This window comes from Salvia splendens, chromosome 17, assembly GCF_004379255.2.
Source record: "Salvia splendens isolate huo1 chromosome 17, SspV2, whole genome shotgun sequence".
In the NCBI taxonomy this organism is placed as follows: Eukaryota; Viridiplantae; Streptophyta; class Magnoliopsida; order Lamiales; family Lamiaceae; genus Salvia; species Salvia splendens.
Window position 1 is genome coordinate 2,167,839 of NC_056048.1, and position 22,979 is coordinate 2,190,817.

The 22,979-nt window shown below is 37.7% G+C and overlaps 4 protein-coding genes and 1 pseudogene across 7 annotated transcripts; 3 read left to right on the forward strand and 2 right to left on the reverse strand.

Annotated features, from left to right (window-relative positions):
- Nucleotides 1-406: 406 nt before the first annotated feature.
- Nucleotides 407-1,447, forward strand: LOC121775423 (annotated as a pseudogene).
- A 613-nt stretch (nucleotides 1,448-2,060) lies between these two features.
- Nucleotides 2,061-5,751, reverse strand: LOC121775172 (uncharacterized protein At4g19900-like). Its single transcript, XM_042172180.1, has 6 exons — nucleotides 5,571-5,751; nucleotides 3,733-4,977; nucleotides 3,375-3,524; nucleotides 3,047-3,181; nucleotides 2,684-2,884; nucleotides 2,061-2,447 (listed from the first exon to the last, which is right to left on the reverse strand). Exons 2-6 carry the CDS (start codon nucleotides 4,938-4,940, stop codon nucleotides 2,261-2,263), a joined length of 1,881 nt encoding a protein of 626 aa, XP_042028114.1. The 5' UTR covers nucleotides 4,941-4,977; nucleotides 5,571-5,751; the 3' UTR covers nucleotides 2,061-2,260.
- Nucleotides 5,752-8,333: 2,582 nt separating this feature from the next.
- Nucleotides 8,334-12,861, reverse strand: LOC121774736. Of its 4 annotated transcripts, none has more exons than XM_042171611.1 (3): nucleotides 12,217-12,861; nucleotides 11,425-11,926; nucleotides 8,334-11,328 (listed from the first exon to the last, which is right to left on the reverse strand). In XM_042171611.1, exons 1-3 carry the CDS (start codon nucleotides 12,240-12,242, stop codon nucleotides 8,944-8,946), a joined length of 2,913 nt encoding a protein of 970 aa, XP_042027545.1. In that variant the 5' UTR covers nucleotides 12,243-12,861; the 3' UTR covers nucleotides 8,334-8,943. The 4 variants fall into 4 exon arrangements, with proteins under 4 accessions (XP_042027545.1, XP_042027547.1, XP_042027548.1 ...); XM_042171613.1 differs by having other exon boundaries at nucleotides 11,425-11,859; nucleotides 12,684-12,860; XM_042171614.1 differs by having other exon boundaries at nucleotides 11,425-11,834; nucleotides 12,217-12,860.
- Nucleotides 12,862-15,220: 2,359 nt separating this feature from the next.
- Nucleotides 15,221-17,490, forward strand: LOC121773486 (glycine cleavage system H protein 2, mitochondrial-like). The gene is made up of 3 exons (XM_042170354.1): nucleotides 15,221-15,386; nucleotides 16,049-16,308; nucleotides 17,154-17,490. The coding sequence occupies exons 1-3, from the start codon at nucleotides 15,311-15,313 to the stop codon at nucleotides 17,280-17,282; spliced, it is 465 nt and encodes a 154-aa protein (XP_042026288.1). The 5' UTR covers nucleotides 15,221-15,310; the 3' UTR covers nucleotides 17,283-17,490.
- Nucleotides 17,491-18,445: 955 nt separating this feature from the next.
- LOC121773251 (chaperonin 60 subunit alpha 2, chloroplastic-like) lies at nucleotides 18,446-22,447 on the forward strand. Its single transcript, XM_042170061.1, has 8 exons — nucleotides 18,446-18,568; nucleotides 18,652-18,829; nucleotides 19,351-19,472; nucleotides 19,561-19,768; nucleotides 19,848-19,993; nucleotides 20,282-20,588; nucleotides 20,761-21,212; nucleotides 21,349-22,447. Exons 1-8 carry the CDS (start codon nucleotides 18,521-18,523, stop codon nucleotides 21,634-21,636), a joined length of 1,749 nt encoding a protein of 582 aa, XP_042025995.1. The 5' UTR covers nucleotides 18,446-18,520; the 3' UTR covers nucleotides 21,637-22,447.
- The last annotated feature ends 532 nt before the right edge of the window (nucleotides 22,448-22,979 follow it).

Sequence of the window (22,979 nt, forward strand, 5' to 3'; positions counted from 1 at the left end):
AATTTAAAAACTGTCAAAATAATGATAATACTCCAATTGGCTATTTTTGACCGTTGTGAAATTGGCTAGAATTGGATTAAAATTTACGATTGTAATAGCAATTTGCCGTTATTATAATAAAATACCCTTCGAATAGTGCATTAAAAACCAAAATCTCAATAAATCACAACTTCGTAAACTCCAATAAATAAATTTTCAACTTTCTATTTTAGCCTTATTTCAAATTTGGAGAAATGAATAATTAAAGAAGAAAAGGTGTAACATGGCCATTAATTAAAAGTAGGCAATGATGAAACATGATATATGTAGAACATGCTCCCATTACCCACCACAAGAAATGTCTCCTCTCCCCCTATATATAAGAGATATTTGTAGCCTAGACCCTAGTCTAATCCTATAGAAAAAAATGATGAAAAACCAAATTCTCCTAGCCCTAGTGTTGTTTGCAATTTCAAGAAGCCAAAGCCATCCAATTTATTCCTTCAACCAACAAAAGAACCATGAGGGTTCATCAAACCTCATAGACCTCAAATATCACATGGGTCCAGTTATTACATCCCCTACCAATATTTACATTATATGGTATGGGAAATGGGATCCCAACCATCAATCCACCATAAGGGATTTCATATCTAGTATTTCGTCGCCGGCCCCGTCTCCCTCGGTGGCCGAGTGGTGGCGCACCGTCACCCTCTACACCAACCAGACTAGCTCCAACGTGACGCGAAACGTGGCCCTATCAGGCCAGTTCAGCGACCGCACCTACTCCCATGGAAAAAGCCTGACACGGCTATCCATGTAGTCCATCATCAAGAATGCTGCCACATCATCATCGAGTGGCGGACCTGCACTCCCCCTCAACTACTGCAACGGCCTGTACCTGGTGCTGACATCGCCTGATGTCCAGGTACAGGATTTCTGCAGGGCGGTGTGCGGGTTCCACTACTTCACGTACGCGTCGGTGGCGGGGGCCACGGTGCCGTACGCGTGGATAGGCAACAGCGGGGCCCAGTGCCCAGGGATGTGCGCCTACCCGTTCGCGTGGCCCGGGGCCGGGCCGCCGGCGCCGGCGGGGAGCGGGGTCATGGGCCTGCCCAACGGGGACCCCGGGTCGGACGGGATGATCAGTGTGATCGCGCACGAACTTGCTGAGGTGTCGACCAATCCGCTGATCAACGCGTGGTACGCGGGGGACGACCCGATGGCGCCGAACGAGATAGGGGATTTTTGTTTGGGTGTGTATGGGAGTGGTGCTGATGGTGGCTATACTGGAGCTGTGGGTAAGGACTCAAAGGGGAATGGGTTCAATTTTAATGGAGTGAAGGGGAGGAAGTACCTTGTGCAGTGGGTGTGGGACCCTGTGAGGGGGAGGTGCTTTGGGCCTAATGCATTGGATTAAATAAGTTTTGTGGAGTACAACTTTGTTTAATGATCAATTTTGATGACAATTGGTGATTTTTTTGTACAACTTCTAGTTAAAATTAAGATTGATGAGCATTGATGATTTTGTTGGTGTTATGTGTTTATGTTGAGTGATAATCAAGTACTTCTTGTTTTAGAGTTGTAGAATAGTATGGAGTTTTTTGGCAAAATTGTCACAAAAAATATGAATATTTGCCTATTTTGCCATTTTGAAAATTTGCTAGAAAAACTAAGAAGAATGAACTTATTCTCAACTATCCCATGTTTAATTTTGTTAGTGAAATTATATCTTTTAAAAATCACATGTGGTCGTCATTGGATGAGTTAAACAATGTTGTCTATTCATGTAGAAAGATGTCACTTGGTCAAAAAAAAACAATCTATTACATGTAAATAACCAGAATTTTTTACCAAGAGATAATTGTGAACAAATCTAGATTTTATATTTTTTCTGACTGATTTTCAAAATTACGAGACTCACCAAAATTTGATCAAAATTAGTAATTTTTGAAACAATTTGTTCTTATTTTCTTAGAAGGACGTGAAGGGTGCAAGAGTAGGGGTCGGTCTTAGGAGGAAAATTATGGCTAAAGAAAAGAATAAACACTAATCTCAAGCAAAAGAAGAGTTCAAGCAAATAATAGGAAGGATAATTTTTTCTATTTACTACATCATTACATGTGTATCTAAATCCGACCAATAAAAACACTCAAAAATTTTGAATCTTTTGCCGCAAATCAATGCTATCAATACATTCCAAAATTGTTTTAGGTTCTTAAATATATACATTATACAGACATAAATAGGCAAAAGAGACATGATCTCCTTCACTAGATCATCATAATGCATCAGTGCAATGGATACAATACAGGTTAAGCAGTTTAAAAACGAGGCTCTCTGGCTCCGGGATCAGAGCAGATGTCGCGCTGTTCCATAGATGAATGGTGACTGATTGCCGCATGACTTTGTTATAGAGATGATCTTGGTCGTGTTTTTCGATCTCTGTTTGCGGAGCAGTGAAGTATCTGAGAAAAACGTTGCACGGAATTTTAGTATATTGACTCTTCAATGAAAATGCAAGGAAACGAAATTGTCGAAACTTATGCAGAGCTGAATCCCAACCAAAAGACTCGTATCGGAAAAAGGTCATAAGAATTGATGCTGACTTCAGTAGTAAATACTCTATAGCAAACAGATCCAGGCAAGTTCTCCGGTTATTAATAAATAAGATGAAGTTAGAAAGCAGTGATAATGTATATACCTAGAGATTGTATTATGGTTGAAGGGGAAGAAGAAGAAGACAGAAGATGGTTGCAACCGGAGTTCAGCATTCACATCAGCTACGTCTTTGCTGCTCAAAAATTGCTTGGCCACTCTTGTTAGAAGATCAGCTCCATTCCACCGCAGCTGGGCATCATCATATGATGCGTAAAACTCCTCCAAGCACGATAAAATAAAAGGACTGCATAGAAATTAAGAATGTCAACTAAGAATCTATTGCTTTATTTGAAGCACTAAGTAGAAATAGATAGTGCTGCAGAATGATAGTTGAGAGTAAGATACATAGAGTGAGTTGAACACTTACAAAACACGGTAGCAGAAAGGAAATTTCTATATTTATTACCTGTGCTTTCTGAACACCATCACCGCACCATTCAAAGTTTTATCACCAAGCTCGTCTTCATATCCAACAGTGTTATTGAGTTCAGAGAGAGGTTTCAACACTACAATGTCTGAATCAAGATAGATTCCACCATACCTAAAGTTCATAAAGAAAAACAAGATATAAGTATACTGGCACATCATGATCTAATCGGGGAAACACTTCCCTTCATCTCCCATTAATCAAGAAATCACAGTACACAAATTCAAGATCTCTATCTTTTTTCATATGCATATTTAATTAAAGCAGCATTTCTTCATCGAAGCAAAAATTTTAACTAATTGCTTACTTGTAGATGGAGGCTAGCCTGATTAGTTCACTGTAGTGAACTGGGTAATATTTTGTCGTCTTCCACTCATGCCAAACTGAAGCAAATATGTGTGTTGGTGTATCTTTCAGCAGCTCGTCGAGATTTGGCATCACAACAGCCACTTTATATCTTCAAAGATTTTAAAAAGCAACTTTAAATTACACAGCAGAGGAAAAAAAGATGAAACTGCACTTGACCAGTTAGAATATGGTTAACATAAGCATGCCATGGACAAAAATCCGTAATGTTGTATGCCAAACGCATGCATCTCAACATATAAACACGAAGCACATGCAAAACATACATAATAAAAGAAAAGCTTAAAAAAGGAATTTACCCATCTTTCACAAATCCACTAAAGAAATTGAGCTCTATTGTTTCAGAGAACACCACCACGCACGCGTCTGGGTGATGATGTAGAAGACTCTCCAGACCCCTCTGCTGCCGAACACCAAACATCCATGGAGGCGAATTCCACACCATGAAGACTCTCATATTGCATCTCCCTCTTCTGAAAAAAGCATCCATAAAATTCCCAAACGACAGCCTTTCATCCAAACCTGGATAATAACCCCACCTCTTGCCATCTGCATAGTATTCTCTCTCTAAACCCTCATTCTTCCTCACCATGCGAATATTGTCATTGGTCAAAGCTCTTCTCTCCACTCTACTGACCTCCTTATCATGTTCAGCGCCTCTTTCACCTACAACGACGTCTTTTGTTTCAGAAACAGCCAATGGCTTCTTAGCCAAGAACGGAGTCCGCTTAAATTCATTTAGTAGACCCTTCAAGAAAATCCTATCTCCTCTAGTTAATCCAGTAACACCTATTCCATCGGGATCCTGCAACATTGGGTTATTCAAAGGATTCAGAATCTCAATGTTCGACTTGAACATCCTGTCCCTCCTCAAAAAATCACCCTTCTTTTCGAACCAATCTCCCCACCCTTCCCTCAAAACAGACCCCTTTAACAGCAATGCATCCTCGATTTTCCTCACTTCACTCAATTTTGTTCTCAACTTATCGTCCACCAAAACATCATCAGATCCAAACACAAGTTTAGACTCATCAATGCCAAAGCCTAAGTCAGACTTACGCTTCAAATTGAAAGGAACATAGTCTTCCCATTCATCAATAGAACGCCGATTGAAAGATCTCCAAATGACGCCGTTTACATGGTCAAAAAAGTAACTAGACGTACCAGCAGCAGCGCCCTGATTCTGGGCTGTGGAGTCATCATCCTCTTCATCGGCAAGGTTTTCCTCGTTATTGTTGCTACCGCCCTCTTCCAAAATGACGTCATCGAGCTCGTCAATGCGATCGTCGTTGGGATTGGTGGTGGTGAGGGCTTCGGAGTCGAGATCGTCGAGGAGAGGGTTGAAGGAGTTGTCGCGTGAGTGATGGAGGGGGAGTTGGGGCTGCGAACTGAAGGACAGGCTGCTGTACAGGAGAGACACCGAGAGGAGGAGGAGCACCGCCGCGATTAGGGCGCAGATGTGCGCGCCGTAGCGGGGCCTCCGCCGCGTGCGGAGTTGGCGAAGCATGTGACGCAGGCAGCGCCGGCAGTAAGATGGTGTTTACCTGTCAAAAGGCCAAAGGTAAGATTATGCACCGACTTGAAATTTGCACTGCCAAAGCAGTTAACGGAAAAACTCATTTTCACAAAGTTCATGACTCTTGATATCAACAAGCGGATTTAGGAGAGGGATGAATAGAGCTTCTGTGCTCGCATTACTTCATTTTTTTCCTCGGAAAATTATCCAAGTTATATAATCTGCATTGATGGAATAGAAATATTCTAATTCTAGTAGAATTTTATCCAATTTGGCCTTTTCACTTCCATCAAATTTTCACAATTTATCTTATGTCTTAAACAGGATCACAATTTGTGTTATTTTCTGCAGACTAACCGTAGAAGCAGAAAAATCGATAGAAAGCATAACCTAATTTCACATCAAAACCAATTGATCACAGCAAATCCAACACAAATATATACAGTTTGATAGTGTAGACACATCATCAGATTTCGCAGTTTTCTACAAAACACTACACATGGCCTAAATCATCTCTTCCAACTATGTGAAAAAGTGTATGAATTGCGCATTTCAACTCTCCATCCGGTCAATTTCATGTGAAATGGATCGTGAAAATGAAACTGGAATCGAAACAGATACCTGTAAAACAAATCCGGAAACAAGTGACCTTCACCTTTGTGTTGTTGTTTGAGCCTCCTAGCTGATCCGAGACGTAAATGGGGATCCGGTGAGGAGCTCGCCGGAATTTGAGATGAAAGAATAAGAGAGAGAGATAGGAGATGATGGAGAGAGAGAGATGGGTTGGGCTTTAACTTGGGCCCCTTTACTAAAATTGTACATTGGGGCAAAGAATTAAGTTTATACTACTATAATTAATTTAGGCTATATATTTTGATTGTTTTGACATTGATTTAAGATTAATTATTTTTTTGGTGATTAATTGGCATAATAAATGTAATTATTCCAAGTGAATATACACACTCAATAATTATTTTATAGTGATTTATTTGACTTTTGAAGTTTAATACTCCATAAATAAGCAGCATTACCAGCCATCTAGGCCTAGTATTTCAATTTGTTATCACATGTTGTATTGTATGGTAATGCATGATACATATGATTAAGATATATGAGACAGATAAAAATGTAGGATAGGTGATTTGTGTAGATACAATAGCATAGGATAAGACATTCACGTGGCTCGGAGGTTGACTGATTACACATCTACACTGTCGGTCCATGAGAGTCGAAAAACTTCATTAAATTTGACATTTGAAGTAGTTGTTGGCTCTAAGGTGCAGTAGCTTTGCTCCAAACCTTTACGATTGAGGTTCAATATCGTTATTCGTACGCCATCCACTGTCATTGAAGGCTGAATGTACCTTTCAACACATATGATATTCTTTTTCACTATGTTCGACTTCTCAAGTTTCATTTCTGGATCCGCTTCTAGTAGTATGAGATATAAATATATGTTGATGGATGTGTTGCATCTATATAATGCTCACAGCATCTGCAAAAACATTGTCACAATGGATGACACAAATTTTAATGAAAAAAACTTGGTAGTTGTATAAGTGAAATAAATATCTCATTCTAAATCTATGTGGAGTACTATTATATAAGTGTTATGAATTGTGTGAATCCTACCGCTATAAACGCATTCGTTAATATCATATTACATATATGCAAATACATTATATTCCATTCGTCCTATAAAAATAGAAATTAGTTACATTTTTGTTTGTCCCATAAAAATAGCACACTTCTATTTTTGGTAACTCATTTCTCTCTACTGAGGTAAGCCCATTCTGCACTAACAATATTTCAATTGCTTTTTTCTTTATACATCTCTCTTACTTTATCAATTGTGCATTAAAACATGTGCCGTCCCAAAAGTTTCTATTTTTATAGGAGAGAGGGAGTATAATTTTCACATACACTATAGATAATTCCCATGAGAACCCATCCATCACAAGCATATATGGTGGAGTTCGTTCGTTAGACAAAATAATTGTAATCTAGACACTGTGGAGACGTACCCAATATACATTGTCAAGGGCCGCGCTTTTGAGGAAAAGACAATCGAGGAAGAGATAAGAATATACATCACGTTAAGTCACAATTAAAAATAACAATCGAACCAATGTATTTTTGAAAAAGAAGAAGATCAAGCATGAATGATAAGAGGTCATCAGATAACCGGGATCAACTTGCATATGAGCCAAACCAAACATCCAAAAATAATTGGAATTATGTGCAAGAAACACATAGGCAAGTCATCCCTGGCTAACCCAATAGCCTCCAATCCATCATGCTAGACCTCTTTCTTGTCGCGCCATCCGAATACTCAGACAATGTGACATCACCGAAGAAGAAGATCGAGAATGAGCAATCAGAGGCCATCAGTTAACCGGGAATAAACTCGCCCGAGAAGCCATGACACGACATCTAATTATATCCGATGTCGCGGCGAAGGCTTCTATAGGCAAGCCATTCCTGGCTGTCCAATGAGCCCTTTGCATCTTTCATGCTAGACCTCTCCTCTTCTCAAAACTAATTAATGCTTCCATTGTTTTTCGACATGATTTTGGTGAGAGCCGAAGCATGCTCTATTTAAAGTAAGATGAGAGGGTTTGTGGCGTTGACTATTTGGAGGATCTTGTAATGGAATCACATTCTTTTAATCGTGGAAAGTCGTTGTCGATTTATGCATGGAATCACGTGGCTTGTTTGAAAGTAATTTCACTTTTTATTGTTTAAAACTAGTATTAACGTGAAAATTAATTAGATACCATGATTCCATTAACGACTTTGCCAAAAGTTGATTAGAATCGACTAAATTTTCGTATATAGAAGTTTTCTTTTATCGAATTAGGCCGATTATAGTTGGACAACCACATAACGGGACCAATGAAGCAGTTGACGAAATACAGGATAAGATAAAAAGATGATGGGAATGTGTGTGATGTTGGAATTGAAATATTCTAATTCTAGCAGAATGTTATCCAGGCCAATAGTGTATTGACTACTCTGTTTTTCAAAGGCAATGTAACGATAACATAGAAAGCTATAGGAGATTCCATGCTTCTCTTTCACGCCCCTTTCCCTCTCTCTCGAGTGGTGCGTGTGCGTACGTGGTTTTTTCCGGTTAAATTTAGGTAAATATCACTTAGTGGCCCAATGCATACACGTTTCTACGTCCGTGTACGCAAGACAAGCTCGTGTCCAATCATAGGATATTAACACGAACCCATTAACATCGGACGTAAAAACTCACATATGTTGGGCCATTAGGTGAAATCTACCATCTAGATTTACTATCAACCTTCTTTTTTCTTGATTAGTAACGTTTTTAAATACACCTCACACAAATGATCAATGCACTGAAACAATAATATGTTACCAGAAAATATATACATTAAACGAGAGATAATTTGAAAAAAATGAAGCAGATGAGGAATCCTGATTTGTGCATTAGTGATATGAAATGAATGACAAGATGATTAAAAGAGAAGAAGGAAAGAGAAAAACCATCTTCCAAGGCAAGGTGAGCGTGGCATCGTAGAAGCCTGACCGATCAGCTGTCGTGCCAGGTTGGCTTTCGAGACCTTCACAGGACATCCATATTGATGCTAGTACACAGAGCTGCCAAAAGCTTTTTAACGCACTATAAGTCTGTACAGATGATTTTAAGAACAATAACCATGTGCTGGTGGCTTCACTGAGAAGAAGCCTTCATATCATTCATAGTAGTTAGTATGATTTTTATTTTGTTCAGATGTTTCTCCATAGTAAGTTCCTTCCTGGAACCAGCACCAGGTTCGGACCCTTCAAAAGATGGTTCCGGAAGGTCCCACCTGGTGATGCATCAGTACCTTTGGCTGAAATTCCATCAACCGAAGTTTGAATATCAGAAATCAACTGTTGAGGGAACCACTGAGCTACCAAGGTGGAGGTCATCGTTTCCATGCTCAACGCCTGTAGATGGCAAGACTTGAGCTACTGCGTTTTATTGCTCCTTGGGACATGGGGGTTCTTTATTACAGTCCCCCTCTTGAAGAGTGTGTGGAGCCAACACATTGCTGGTCCTGGTATCGTTGATGGGAGTCTCAGGCTCAAGTAAGCTTGTGGTTGTTTCACTACTCTGTTTATCATCCTCGTTGAGGACTGGAGCAGAAGGCTGTAATGTTTCATTAATGCATGTAGCAGCATCGACAGCAGTCTCAGTTTTACTAAAAGCAGGTCTAACCAGCTTTTTGCGTCTTGAAGTTGAATTAGTGGAACTTTTGACCTCTTCTTTAGCACACATGGGATTACTATGAGAGGCTGAACCAGAAATCCCAACCAACTTTCTTTCACTACGACGTTTGAAATCCAAAGCTCGAGTCTCTTTAGGGATTTCATCAGAACTATCTGCAGTAGCTTGAGTTGCATCACTCAGCATTTCCATCTCCATTGTAGAGTGCTCAGTTTCCATATGATACTGGGTTTTATTTTCAGCGACTGCACTTTCTCTAGCTTGTTGTCCAACAACTCCAGATTTCCCGAGCCTTCTCGGTGACAGATTATCATTCTGCTTCAACATCTCCATGAGTTCATCAGCTGTAGCATTGACATAGCAGTCTTGAATATTAACATCAATGTCATTTCTCTTTTCACTAAACTGGGATGATTTAGAAGACAAACGAGTGAAAACACTTCTCCTGTTAAGAGTGGAGTTAGCTCCAGAACTTATGTGGAGTTCCATGGGATTCATATTTCTAGAGATTCTGAAATGCTGATTCCCATAAATCGCCACACTTTTTTCTCGCTGACAAATATCCATGCCCAGATCTTGAGATTTGGAGTAATAAGCAAACAATCCTTTTTTGCCTTCAAAGTTTTCAGGATCAGTGCAGGGTGGAGAAAGCTTTGAAGACAATGAACCTCTGTAATTGATAGGAGCAGATGTATTCAGATCCATGTACACAGAAAGGTCTGGTTTTACAAAAGAACTGGAAGATTCTCGAAGCAAAGAACTTCGGAGGCCTGGTGTGCTCATCGCAAAACCATTATCTCCATATTCAAGTGTGGCATCTTGAGGTATGATAGATTTTTCCGTTTCCAAAGGATACGGATGCAACCTATTACTGGATAGAGGATAGAAGTTCCCTAAAGAACCATCAGGCGCGTGGTTTTTTTGCATTGAAGTAGAATATTGGCTAGCTTCCTTTGATGAAGAGCATCCATGAGAAAGGCTGGGGTGGTCAGGTGAGTAAGGGATAGTCTTTGTAATCGCTGCATCCTCCAAAATGGAGGGAGAGATGTCAAAATTATTGGAGACGGTAAATTGAGAGAGCTGTTTATTTGGAAACTTGACAGGAAATGAAGATAAATTTTGTTCTGGCTTGGAGAAAAAAGGGTACTTCATTGATATGACATGATTAGAATGTGTATGACTAGCCTCTATACTATCCACTCTCTCACTCTTTCTATACCTTGCGTTAACTAATACTTGCCTGTCTTCATCCGCAACATTTCCATCTTTTGTGGCCAGTGCAGGTGGACCTTTGTCCACCATATTTTCAGTTGACATTCCTTCCAGAACTGGGTACTTCCTACCCTCAATAATCCTGTAACCACAATGCCATGGAGGTAAATCAGTTTTGGAAGATAAGCCTCCGGCAAAACATGTTCCAAGACGAGGTTCATTCTTGTCGATTTGAAACCTCCCAGCTGCATTTGTTTTTCTTATTTTATGCAAATGGCTGGTAGAAGGATCAAAGGCATTTTCCGATTTCCTCCCCATCAACCGCTCATAATCCTTTACCATTCCTCTTTCTTGCCTACATAATTTCATGTTGTGATCACTAATAGACACAGACCTAACCACATTACTATCGCAGTCTCTTATCACAGAATCATCCAACAGGAACCTATCATCATCAATCACACGTTTGCCTTGAGCCAGGGAACTCCCATAGTTATCACTTGCAAATGTCCGTTGGCGACCATTGAGTATGTCATAGTCCTCCCGCAATGTACTCCTCTGCAAAGAAGTATAATCATCGCGGACCCTCGCATCTAAAGGATCCAGAAAATGCTCAGGGTATTCTTTACCTATTCTTCTCCTTTTAGCAATAAAATCATCATGAGAAAAAAGGATATTTTTCCCATCAGCATTGGCCCTATTCTCTACCAACACGTTAACTTCTTTGCCTTTAGCCAACGAGCTCACATGGTCATCATATTCAGTAGATTCCATGTATCCTGTCTCACTTAATCCATGTCTCTCTCTGTCATCGCCTACCAGTCTTCTGTCCTTAGATACTTCAACAATAGCTTCTGACTGCGGCTGAGAGGGGATGCTTCTTTTTATCTTTTTTGAACTGAACAAATAAAGAAGCCTGTGAACCTAAACAAAAAGAAGAAATTGAAAACAATAACATTTAGCTGCTTTGATCTCCTTGATAAGGTTAATAGTAAATAGCAAGAAACCTGTTTTTCTAACCTGATCTTTAGAGAGGCCGAAGTTGAATTTCCTTGCACAAAAGTAATTCCCTATGATAGCATCTTGGAATTCTTTCTCAGAGATTGGACCACAATGCCATATTTGTCTAAAACGAACCTGTGCTGGGAAATGCCGCCCTGAACTACTAAATGCATGGGGATTAATGTCCACCGCTCCATCAGAGGATGCCTGATAAACCCCGAAGAGTTGTCTCTTTCTAGTTTCAAACAGGAACAAAACCATTCCCTCTTTAACATGTCTCACAAATTCAGCATGCGAAGATGGTAGTGCAAATATATTCCGTTGAAGGCATTCTTTTTTGGTCTGAGTGTTTGAAAGAAAGATTGCACCAAATTCAGGAATATTTCCAGAAGCCCCGTTACCATGCTCATGGTTGTCCATTACTCCAACTGCAAGCGGATTTGCAATCCACTTGTAGAAATTAGCATACAAGGGGTGAGCAAGGTTTTTGAAGAAAGTAAGGTTAAAACGTTGAGAGATCCTAGAGAAGATGAAAAATCAACCAACATTCAGAAAAATTGCAAAGATAAACTATAGCAAAGATTTTTTCTAATGGTTCGACGAAATACAATCCATCGAATGGAACTTCAAGCAAATCACATATGGAAAATATTGATCATCTTCTCAATTTTAAAGCATCATATGTGATACAGAACATTTCAAGTTCTCTGATTACTTTCTAATTGCCATAGAATCACCTATGTATGATTACTGCATAGATTTCCAAGTAAAACCACTGATAGATCTACATATAAGGAAATGAGAAATCACCGTGTTCCTCGTCCTGAACCAATCATAGGGAATAAAACAACACAGTAACTATAGCAGCTATAAAATTGTGAAGATCTCGATCCTTCCTCAAACTGAAAACAATAAATCTATACCTCCAAATCAAACAGGAATTTGCATTAATGTAGAAATAATGAAGATCGCGGTATGGCGACCAAAACACACTACCGTATGGAATTAAACATCAATGCAAACCAAAAAAAACATCCAGCAAATTACACTTCACGAATTCCACAGCTGCTACGATGCATATTGCATAGACAATTCAAAAAACCAGAAAACAACAACAATTACCACGACAACGCTTACTGAAAAGAGGCAATTTTACCAACTCGCGAGGGTTATTGAGATAGCGGAAAAATCGAGAAACAGAGGATTTCGTGAAAACTGCATCTCTTTTTCAGCGAGTGGTAGCTAAATTGTTAAATTTCCAATCCTAATCCTTACCTTTTTCTTCTTTATAATCAAGTTTTTAGCATACATGAATCAGAACATGGCAATATTTAGAGCTTGAGTGAGCGCAAAGGAAAAGAGGCGAAAAATTGTACAGATTCATAGCTATATATATATATATGTGTATAGGTTGGTGAGGGTGAGGGTGAGGATGAGGGTGAGGGTGAGGGTGAGGGTGAGGATGAGGATAGAGGAGTGGAGTGGGGCCCGTTTTCAGATCATGACATTCTTTTGCGTCTTATATTTCAGTAAAATAAAACTTTATAAATATTTTAAAAAAATAGATATAATTAAATATTAGGGATATTGATATAATTAAATATTATGGATATTGGTACCTAAATTATGAAACTTTCAAAAGGTTTAATTTTTACTACGAATTTTGAAATTGACAAATAATATCACGAATTTTATCATGAGTTTGTTATTTCCCACTAATGTAAAAATTCGGTAAATAATTTTATTTTACGAATTTTTTTTCGTAATTTCTCGACAACAACTTCGAGAGCTTTAAGTTTTTCAATCTTTGAAGATAGTGACGAAAGTGTTCGTGGATAGGATGGAGGAGGTGTTCGCATCGATCGCCACGAAGAACTTGACGGCGGATGCGGTGACGTGGACGTCTAGGATTGGAACATACTCGAGGAAGAAGCAATACATTAGGTGCATTGAGATATTTGAAGAAATGATTGATAGTGGTTGTTATCCAGATAGTGGGACACTGCTAGAGTGTTGCTCTCTGCTTGCTCTAGTGATGAGCAAGTTACTAATGTGATTAGAACCATTCATAGAATCATAGGTATAGGGGGGAGCATACGGCCGGTTCGGTCGACTATCGAACCGAACCATCTAGAGTGATGGGTCGAGTTATTTGATCTTTTTACACTGGTTATCACCTTTGATCGAACACCGAAACCGATTTTAGCCGGTTTTGACCTAGTTTTATTGGTTGAGATCAAGCTCATACGATTGGAAATTGAAACCGGTTAGAACTCAGTTTGATTTCTAGACTTGTAACTAAACTATTGTGTTTTTGATCTATGAAAAATCTTTCGACTAGTTATCATTGTTATTTTGAAACAACTTATTACTGTGCAACTTGTTATTTTGAATCAATTTATTAGTGTGCAATGCGTTTACAATGAATTTTGATAATTTACAAGAAATATTTTGTATTTTAATAGATGTTAGTAAATTGGTACAGGTTAAACACTCTTGTACTCCCTCCGTCCGCCATTAGGAATTCTATTTATGGGTGGCACGGATTTTAAGAAATGATAAGAAAAGTGAGTGGAAAAAAGTTAGTAGAACATGAGTCCCATTTGAATATACTCCTATTAGTTTTAAATGAAATGTGAATGAAATGAGTTAGTGAAAGATAGAACCCTATTACCATTTATGGTAAAAATGAACCGAGACTCCTATTCACGGACGGACTAAAATAGAAAAATGAGACTTCTGTTCACGGACGAGTACTATATAAGATTTTATGTTACATTATTATACACTACTACTGTATTCCACTAACGAAATATTAAGAAAAATAAATTGAATATGCTTCTGTGAATGAGTACATTATATTATAGCATTTGGGACATAATTGGACAGCACTCAATACTCACTAACTCACCAACCTTTTTTATTTGGTTTGCTGACACATCAACCACCTACATCTCATTATTAGCGTTCCTTATTTATTTTTGTTAGAAAGGTAATTTATTTAATTATTGTCGATTACTTACCATAATGAGAGAACATGTTTTTTTTTTTTTTCCAAAATAATAGTTACATCTGTCCAAAAGTAGTTATATTTTTCTAATTTTACATATTTATTTATTAGTAAATTATCTCATTTAAAAGTGAGTTTCACATTTTACCATTACTAATATTTTAGTTGTACACAAACATTTATTTGTAGAAACAATAGTAAAGCTCAACTTACCCTACCAACCCTCGCCACTTTAGCCGACTTCCAAGCGGCGGTGGACCCCGAGGTGAAGGATTTTCTTCGCGTATTGCTCCAGAGCCAGCGTGAAGAACTGGAGGCGATGAGGAGGGACACCGGCGGGAATAGCCGCGGCGTAGGTGGCGACGGAGGCGGCGGCGACGGCAGTGAAGAAGCGTTGGGCGACGACGGAGACGAGGACGGCGGCGATGAGTGATTTTGTTTTACTTTTTTAAATTAATGTACTTTTTACTTTTTGTAATTTTTTTAAATTGTTGTACTTTTTTTTAAAAGTAATGTACTTTTTAAATTTTAATATTATTATTCGAATTTTCCGTATTTGTCTCGTAAATTAAATTATGTATGTTGATACAATTGTAAATTAAATTATATAATTGTTATTAGTGATGTGGATAGGTAGTGTGAAGGCTATTTGATGGCTATTTGATGTCCAGTTGATGTGGCAAGCTGATGTGGCAGGAGAATTGTAGTGCTGATGATGTGGCAGTGTGAAGGCTATTTGACGGCTATTTGACGTCCGCCAGCATTGGAGATGCTCTAAGAGAGCCGTTTTCCAAAAAATCACAATTTAAACGAAATATTCCACAGAAAACACACACACACACACACACACACTGAGAGCTGCGAAGCGGTAGATTCAGGTGTTTGTGTTTGAAAATGGCGACTAGTTTGTGGGCAACCAGAGCTGCTTCATTCCTACGGATCAATGTTCCTTGCAGAGGCTTTGCTACCGGTGAGTGTGTCTTTGTTTAATGTGCATCGATGTATATTTTGATTCGGCCTTTTCCCCATTTCAACGTCGCGCATTTTCTGTATTTGATGGAAACACTGTGATCTGTTGTGCTATGAAGGATCTGATGTTCCAATATGTTATCTGGCGTTATATTGCTATGAGATCGCTGCTGCTTTTATTGATTGGTGTTGATTTGTGTTGCGAAATGTTATGCTATCTGGAATTTCCTCCGATTTCGAAACGATCTGCGTTTCTCTCTGTGTGTCCTAAATCATCTGATATGATTGTTTGATATTTGTGAAATTGTTTGAGGTGGTAGGGCTAATTAGAGCTCCAGTGTGGCTGAATCGAAATGTTGATAAATGTTTGTGAATTTTGTTCTCATCGTCAAGCACAGACTACGGTGAATTTTTCAGTTTTTTTAGTGTTGGTGTGACATTATATGGAATATATAATTTGATATGCTTTGTTTGATATCTCTAAATTAATTGGAGGTGGTAAGGATAATTAGATTTATTGGACTGTGGAGAAATGTACAGATTTCATTGCACTCTATGGTGATTTTTTCAGCTGTTTAGTGATTAGTGTGACATTCCATGGTGTGTATAGTCGATATGTGAAATTCTGAATTGTGTAAATGTTTTTTGTGTCTATTAATGCAGTTTTGAAGGATCTAAAGTATGCCGACTCTCATGAATGGGTGAGAGTGGAAGGTAAGTCGGCTACGGTAGGTATTACTGATCATGCTCAAGACCACCTAGGTGAAGTTGTATACGTTGAACTACCTGAGGAGGGGAGTAAGGTAGAGCGAGGTGCAAGTTTCGGTGCTGTTGAAAGTGTCAAAGCTACCAGCGATGTGAACTCGCCTGTTTCAGGGAAAGTGGTTGAAGTTAACACAAAGCTCAGTGATTCTCCTGGTTTGGTGAGCCTTTCTGAGACTAGCCTAACTTTATTCTCTCTCACATTGTTAACATGATTGCATATTATTCATAGATTGCTCCCAGCCTCCCTCTCCTCCAATTATCCTGAAAGTACTCTTCTTTTTTTTCCATGGACTCGATGAAACATGTTTTTTCTAGATTTGGGGAGGTTCTGTGGTTACAACTTTTCCCTCATGTAGATAATAAGACAAAGAATGAGAGACCCTGAAGTTGAATTTGCAATATGACTCCTCTCATTCTGTGCTAGCCTGTATGTAATTAACCTATTTGTAGATCTTTGGAGTAGCACCAAGCAAGTGGAAATTCATCGGTCTACTTTCTCATGTGTCAGGAAGAGGACTAACAATAATTGTAATCCAAAATTGGGGCTGCAGTTATCACAATTCATGGTTAAATCCAAGTGTATTGTGCTGATACATATTAGAAACAGATGGTAAATATCATGCTAATTTTCCTTTGTTCCAAAAAATGAAAAAGGAAATGATATGACGATTATATGTATATTGACAGCCATTTTTTGTGTCCTTTTTTGTGTCGCTTTTGCTGCTGCATCATCCACATCTTCCTTTCTTTGCCACACTATTTTTTGAAAGTAACATATCAGTGCACTTGCTCTAAGTTCCATATTTTTATCATGTCTCGATTATTATCTGATGGTAGTTTATGTATCCGTTGCTTGGTGAGAGCAGCATATATGCATAAATCTTTGCATCAGTCACCAAGAACTGTCACATTTTGTGTTTATATGTCCTCCCTAACTATTGTCTCCACCAACTATTCAGTCCTCGTACTCATGTAAACATCTTTGCCTCTTACCTTCGTTCAGGTAAATACGAGCCCTTACAAAGATGGATGGATCATAAAGGTAGAGCTGGAGGACGACAGCGACCTCCCCTGTCTAATGGACCCCGAACGCTACACCAAGTTCTGTGAAGAAGAAGATGCTAGCCACTGAGAAATTTCAATGCCACAATAATCACTTTCTTCCAAGGGATTTTGAATTTTATATTTTATTCTCTCTTTCAGTTTCCTTTTTTCTTGTTGGGTTTGAACATTAGGACAAGGGTGATAAATGGCTGCAGTTATTCTCCTTTTGTTTTGTTGTGTCGTGTTGCATTTTTATTTGGATATAATTATATAAATTTATTTGATGGGTTGAAAAAGCTTATCTATTTATTTTCTTTCTGTCACTGTTTATTGATAATAGAGTGGTTAATATCTAAGAACAAATGTGAATCTATCAAAAGGAGAAATAAAAAGAAAATGCAATCTTAATTGTAGTAGGGTACTCTTATCCAAAAATAGTCATTTTTTTTCAAAATTAAATTTTTTTAAAGATTTCTCTCTACTTACTTACCAATACTAATGTTTTATGTGAACGAGGTTCTATCAAATTCATTTCTTGAATTGCAGTAGTTCTAATAATTATATGAATTTATATGAAGATTGTATCTAAGGATTAAATTTGTAGCGTGTTTGGTATAGGGATTACAATCCTATAACTCAATCCTAGATGGATAATCATGGAATAATTAGTCATAGCTAACCTCCTCCAACTAAAATAATCTCACACCTCAATCCTAAATTTTATTTTGATACTCCTATTTTATCTAGAAAACCAAACACCATTTAATTAAATTAATAATAAATTTAAGAGAGAACATCATTTATTCAATTTTTTTATTATTAAAGAAAAGTTCTTTATTCAATTTAAAAAAAAATTAATATAAAAAATTGAAGAAGCAATTTTACTTGCATGTCACAAAATTAAATCATAATATTTAAGGTCAAATTGTATTTAGAAAATTTGTCAAAAATATATTGTAAAGATATTTATAAAAAAATATGAGTATATAATAAATTTATTAAAATATATACACTTTAAGGTATTTAGGGTATTTTCGTCCAAAAAAAATTGGAACTAGTAAAAAGTACCTCAAATGATATTAACTCAAAGTTCATGGACCTAAAATGATATTTTCAAAGTTCACAGACCTAAAATGATACTTTGTCAAAGTTCGTGGGCCAAAAATGATGTTCCCTCTAAATTTAATATACTAGTAATACTATAATTGGATTAATAATGAATTTAATATACTTACTAAAATCCCTCCGAATTTTTGCCTTATCAGTTATCACTATCAGTAAAACCCTCCCAAAACCCAACTGTTTACCTTCGTCAAATTCCAAACTATGTCGTTGCCATTTTCTTCACCGATCTTCTCACATTGTGATGTTTCAGTAAGCCATACGTTTTTTTTTGCCTTTTGCTAGGTTAAATTTCTGCAGAATTTCAGCTTGAAGCTGCTTTCGATTTTGTTTAGGGATTACGTGGAAAATCAAATCCAAACGGGCTATGGCAGAGAAACAGAGTGAGGCAAACGATGTTAGTGGTGAAAGCAGGCCCTAAGAGAATCGAATTTGACAAAAAATGCAGAGATGCTTTACTTTCGGGGATCAATAAGCTCGCTGATGCTGTTTCTGTGACTTTGGGACCGAAAGGTTTTCTTCTTCTTTTTTTCTATTTTTATAAATTCGATTTTCTTGAAATTTCGTTATTTTTGTGTTCGTAATGCTTTTTTCAAGCTGGTTTGAGCTAGATTTTTGAATTTAGCATTGCTAAACTGTCGCGATGAATCCGTTGCTAAACTCTCATATTTATTTTATTTTTTTAATTGAAATATCAATTCGGATATTTTGTGTTGGTAATGCTTTTTGAATCCGTTTGGTGTGTGATTTTTGAATTATTCGTTAAAATTTTTGCCGATGAACTTATGGAGGTGATGATTTCATGTGCTATCTTCTGTATTTTCGCAATGCAAGTTGTTAATATTGATCATATTACTCTGTTTTCGGCACCTTTTCAAAATTCGACATCTCCGCAGTCCTTTTTGTTGTCTGTTTTTGTGAATTAGGGGTGATTAATTTGCCTAATTGATGTCTTAGGGTTCTATTGATTTATAGTGTGCTCGCTGATAGATGGTCTATTGATTTACTTCTTTGCATTCTGTTAAACAATGCAGGGCGAAATGTTGTCCTTTCAGAGTCCAAGAAACTCAAAGTGATCAATGATGGTGTAACTATTGCCCGGGCCATAGAGCTCCCTGACACAATTGAGAATACTGGAGTGCTGCTAATCCAAGAGGTTGATCTCAATGTTCTTGTGGATATCATGTAGGTAAAATATATTGCACCCAATCTTCTGGCTATTACATTGGCGATGGCTTTTGCAGGTTGCGACCAAAACCAATGGTTCAGCTGGTGATGGCACGACAACTGCGATCTTGTTGGCCCGAGAAATGATTAGATATGGATTATTAGCTATCACTAATGGGGCTAACCCTGTATCGTTAAAGAAAGGAATGGAGAGGGCAGTGGAAGAATTGGTCAAGGTTTTGAGAGAGAGAAGTTATGCTGTAAGAGGGAGTGATGAAATTAAAGGTTTGGTTTGTCTCATTCCCCTGTCACATAGGTCATTGAATCATTATGCATCTTTGAATTGTTTTTTCGCTTTCTACAGCTGTAGCTTCGTTGTCTGCTGGAAATGATGAATATGTTGGAAACTTGATTGCCGGAGCTATTGAGAAAATTGGCCCTGATGGTGTGATATCAATTGAATCTTCTTCGTCATCTGAAACTTCTGTAACAGTCGATGAAGGAATGAAGGTAATTATGCATAAACTGACTTGATTATCATGCATTAATCGCCATCTTTCTGTGCCAATTCTATTACCTCGAAGACATTGTGAACCTAGAATTCCTTGCTTCCTCTTACTGCTGCCTTAGCCGACCCCTTACTGTACCATTATTTCTCATTTTGGTCGTTTTTTTGCATCAAAGAATCTGAATACGAGGTTTAGTGATTCGATATCCAGTCGTGGTACATATAGTATTCTATTTTTCCATAGTTTTCATTGTTTCTTTAATTTTTGTTCAGGCAGTCTTTTCTTACAGATAGATAAAGGATACATGTCACCACACTTTGTGACAAATAAGGATAAATCGATAGTGGAATTTGAAAATGCGAGAGTTCTGGTGACCGATCTACAGATATCCAGTGTGAAGGAGATTGTTCCGTTACTGGAGAAGTCTACACAATTGAGTGTCCCTCTACTGATTTTTGCTGAAGACATATCTCGGCAAGTGCTGGAAACTCTAGTCTTGAACAAAATGCAAGGCGTGCTTAATGTCGCCGTTGTAAAATGTCCAGGGCTTGGAGAAGGAAAGAAAGCTATATTGCAAGATATTGCTCTTATGACAGGTATGTTTAAATGTTGATAATCTAGCGCATAAATTTAAGTCGAAGTTTCAAAAGTAATCTAGAAGACGGAATCTTCAAATCCCTGATTCCCTGTGCTTCTCGTTATGGTGAAATTAATTATTTCTTCGTCATTCAAACTCAACTTTTTTTGGTATCAATTCTCTGAAATCAGGAGCTGACTTTATATCCGGAGATTTTGGGGTGGCTCTTGAAACAGCAACTTCTGATCAGCTTGGTGTTGCTCGAAAAGTGACAATCACTAGCAATTTTACCACCATAGTGGCGGATCCATCGACAAAAGCTGAAATTCTGGCCAGAATAATGCAGATAAAAAAGGATCTCGCTGAAACTGATAGCAAATATCTAGCAGAAAAGCTAAGTGGGCGGATTGCAAAGCTCTGTGGCGGGGTGGCTGTTATTAAGGTTGGTGCTCATACAGAAGTTGAACTTGAAGACCGAAAACTACGAATAGAAGATGCTAAAAATGCCACGTTTGCGGCCATGGCTGAGGGAGTGGTTCCTGGTGGTGGGGCCACCTACATACATCTCTCAAAGCAAATACCCGTGATCAAGGAGGCCTTTGAGGACCCTGACGAGCACATTGGTGCAGACATTGTTGGAAAGGTTTGTGACCTGATTTTGGCCTTCTTACAATGCTTTCTTTCCGCATATCTTGCAAGTTAATTCAGTCGTAGACGAGAATGCTATTTCAGTTAGCTAGTTTACAGTTATAAACTCTATTCTATGGAACAAATTTCAGGCACTTCTTGCACCAGCAAAAGTAATTGCAGCAAATGCAGGGGTTGATGGAGACGTGGTTGTGGAAAAAATTAAAGCTTGTGATTCGAATTTCGGGTATAATGCAATGACTGGGAGATACGAAGATCTAATTGCTGCTGGTGTCATTGACCCTTGCCGGGTCTCAAGATGCGCCCTTCAGAATGCCGTTTCTGTTGCTGGTGTGATCCTAATCACTCAAGCCATACTAGTCGAGAAAATCAAGAAGGCCAAGCCACCTGTTCCCCAGATTCCCGGTATATCCCCTTGAAGACGGGAAATCCACGAGGTACACTAGAAAATCTGATTAATCGCCATTCTTTGAGACAAATACTTCTTCCTTTAGTGCCAACGAGAAGGAGATCGTACAATGTTGGATTGTTGAAATACGAAGCGCTCCCGTTGTAGAAGGTATGATTCTTGAAAGTGCCATTGATGACGAAATTTTGATCTATTGGACACGTTGGCGATGACATGTTCATCGCCAACGTGGCATTCTAGATACATTGCCAGTGCTTCAGATCAGCACCATCTAGGATTTGTTATGTGGGACTCTAGGAATGCAAATTTTGTTTCATTAGATTATTACCAAACTGCAATGTGACAAGAAGAAAGTGACTCTTCCTCACTTTCTAAAAATTTAAATATAGCAAATGTTAACTAACCAAATACAAAATGATGGTGAAAATGTGGAAATATCTGGGATAGGTAGAACTCATCCATCTGCATAACTACTTGTATACCTTTTGCTACTGAATTATTTTTCCTTGCTAAATAATGTCTCACCTTTTTCTGCCATTTCTTACATATATTGATACATATGATCTACTACATCAAGATTCCAATTGATTGCGTTTTTGTCTCTAGTAGAAAGGTAGCAATCTTCATGTATAAAACATCCATTTTGAAGCTATGATTATATTTAGCAATCTTCATCAAGTAGTCATTATTATTTCATGTTAATTTCCATTTCATCTTCGTATAAAGTTGTGTACTAATTTTGATTAAGCCTAGTATGCTAGCTAATTTTTGCTGTGTGTGACAGTAAATATATAATGATTCAGGCTTGATGTGAAAGTTAAGTATGTTGTCCACTTTCTCCTCTAAAAATAAAAAAAATTGATAGTGTTTTGATATCATTTTTACGTCATTGTTTTTGTATTTATCGAAGAGTGACGTAATTCGTGGTAAATAAAATGCGATTTGACTATTCTTGAACATCATGATTAGAGTATTAAATATTAATGCCCTATATGACATTAATAGGATGAGAGCTACCTTTACCAGTGTGATTAACATCGTGCTTACACAATAATTTTTTTAATCAAATGTGTAAACTAATCTTTATAAAAAATAATAATCTTTAATTGCAAATTTAGTAGTAAAAGTCTATATGTTTGGGGCTAGAACTAAGATGCGAAATGTTCAGATCTGATATCGATGATCAGATTTATCTTTTAAAACATTTTCATAGTATTAAGAATCAAACTGAGGTCGAAAAAATATTTTTGGTATCACGTCAATTGTTTTCATATTCATATAAAAAATATATTTTCTCTCAAATAACAAAATAAATTAGAATATACACCTCGTGTTCAAAATTCTTATATTGTT

Excerpts from the sequence above, each read along its gene's own strand:
- LOC121774736 (XM_042171611.1), bottom strand. The coding sequence starts at position 12,242 with ATGATTGGTTCAGGACGAGGAACACG. Across the intron at positions 11,927-12,216 it reads GGTTCAGGACGAGGAACACG|GATCTCTCAACGTTTTAACC; the intron begins GTGATTTCTCAT and ends CATCTTCTCTAG. Across the intron at positions 11,329-11,424 it reads TCGGCCTCTCTAAAGATCAG|GTTCACAGGCTTCTTTATTT; the intron begins GTTAGAAAAACA and ends CTTTTTGTTTAG.
- LOC121773251 (XM_042170061.1), top strand. The coding sequence starts at position 18,521 with ATGTCGTTGCCATTTTCTTCACCGATCTTCTCACATTGTGATGTTTCA. Across the intron at positions 18,569-18,651 it reads TCTCACATTGTGATGTTTCA|GGATTACGTGGAAAATCAAA; the intron begins GTAAGCCATACG and ends GATTTTGTTTAG. Across the intron at positions 19,994-20,281 it reads CAGTCGATGAAGGAATGAAG|ATAGATAAAGGATACATGTC; the intron begins GTAATTATGCAT and ends CTTTTCTTACAG.
- LOC121775172 (XM_042172180.1), bottom strand. The coding sequence starts at position 4,940 with ATGCTTCGCCAACTCCGCACGCGGCGGAGGCCCCGCTACGGCGCGCAC. Across the intron at positions 3,182-3,374 it reads AGGCTAGCCTCCATCTACAA|GTATGGTGGAATCTATCTTG; the intron begins GTAAGCAATTAG and ends TATGAACTTTAG. Across the intron at positions 2,885-3,046 it reads ATGGTGTTCAGAAAGCACAG|TCCTTTTATTTTATCGTGCT; the intron begins GTAATAAATATA and ends ATTTCTATGCAG.
- LOC121773486 (XM_042170354.1), top strand. The coding sequence starts at position 15,311 with ATGGCGACTAGTTTGTGGGCAACCAGAGCTGCTTCATTCCTACGGATC. Across the intron at positions 15,387-16,048 it reads TTGCAGAGGCTTTGCTACCG|TTTTGAAGGATCTAAAGTAT; the intron begins GTGAGTGTGTCT and ends CTATTAATGCAG. Across the intron at positions 16,309-17,153 it reads TCAGTGATTCTCCTGGTTTG|GTAAATACGAGCCCTTACAA; the intron begins GTGAGCCTTTCT and ends ACCTTCGTTCAG.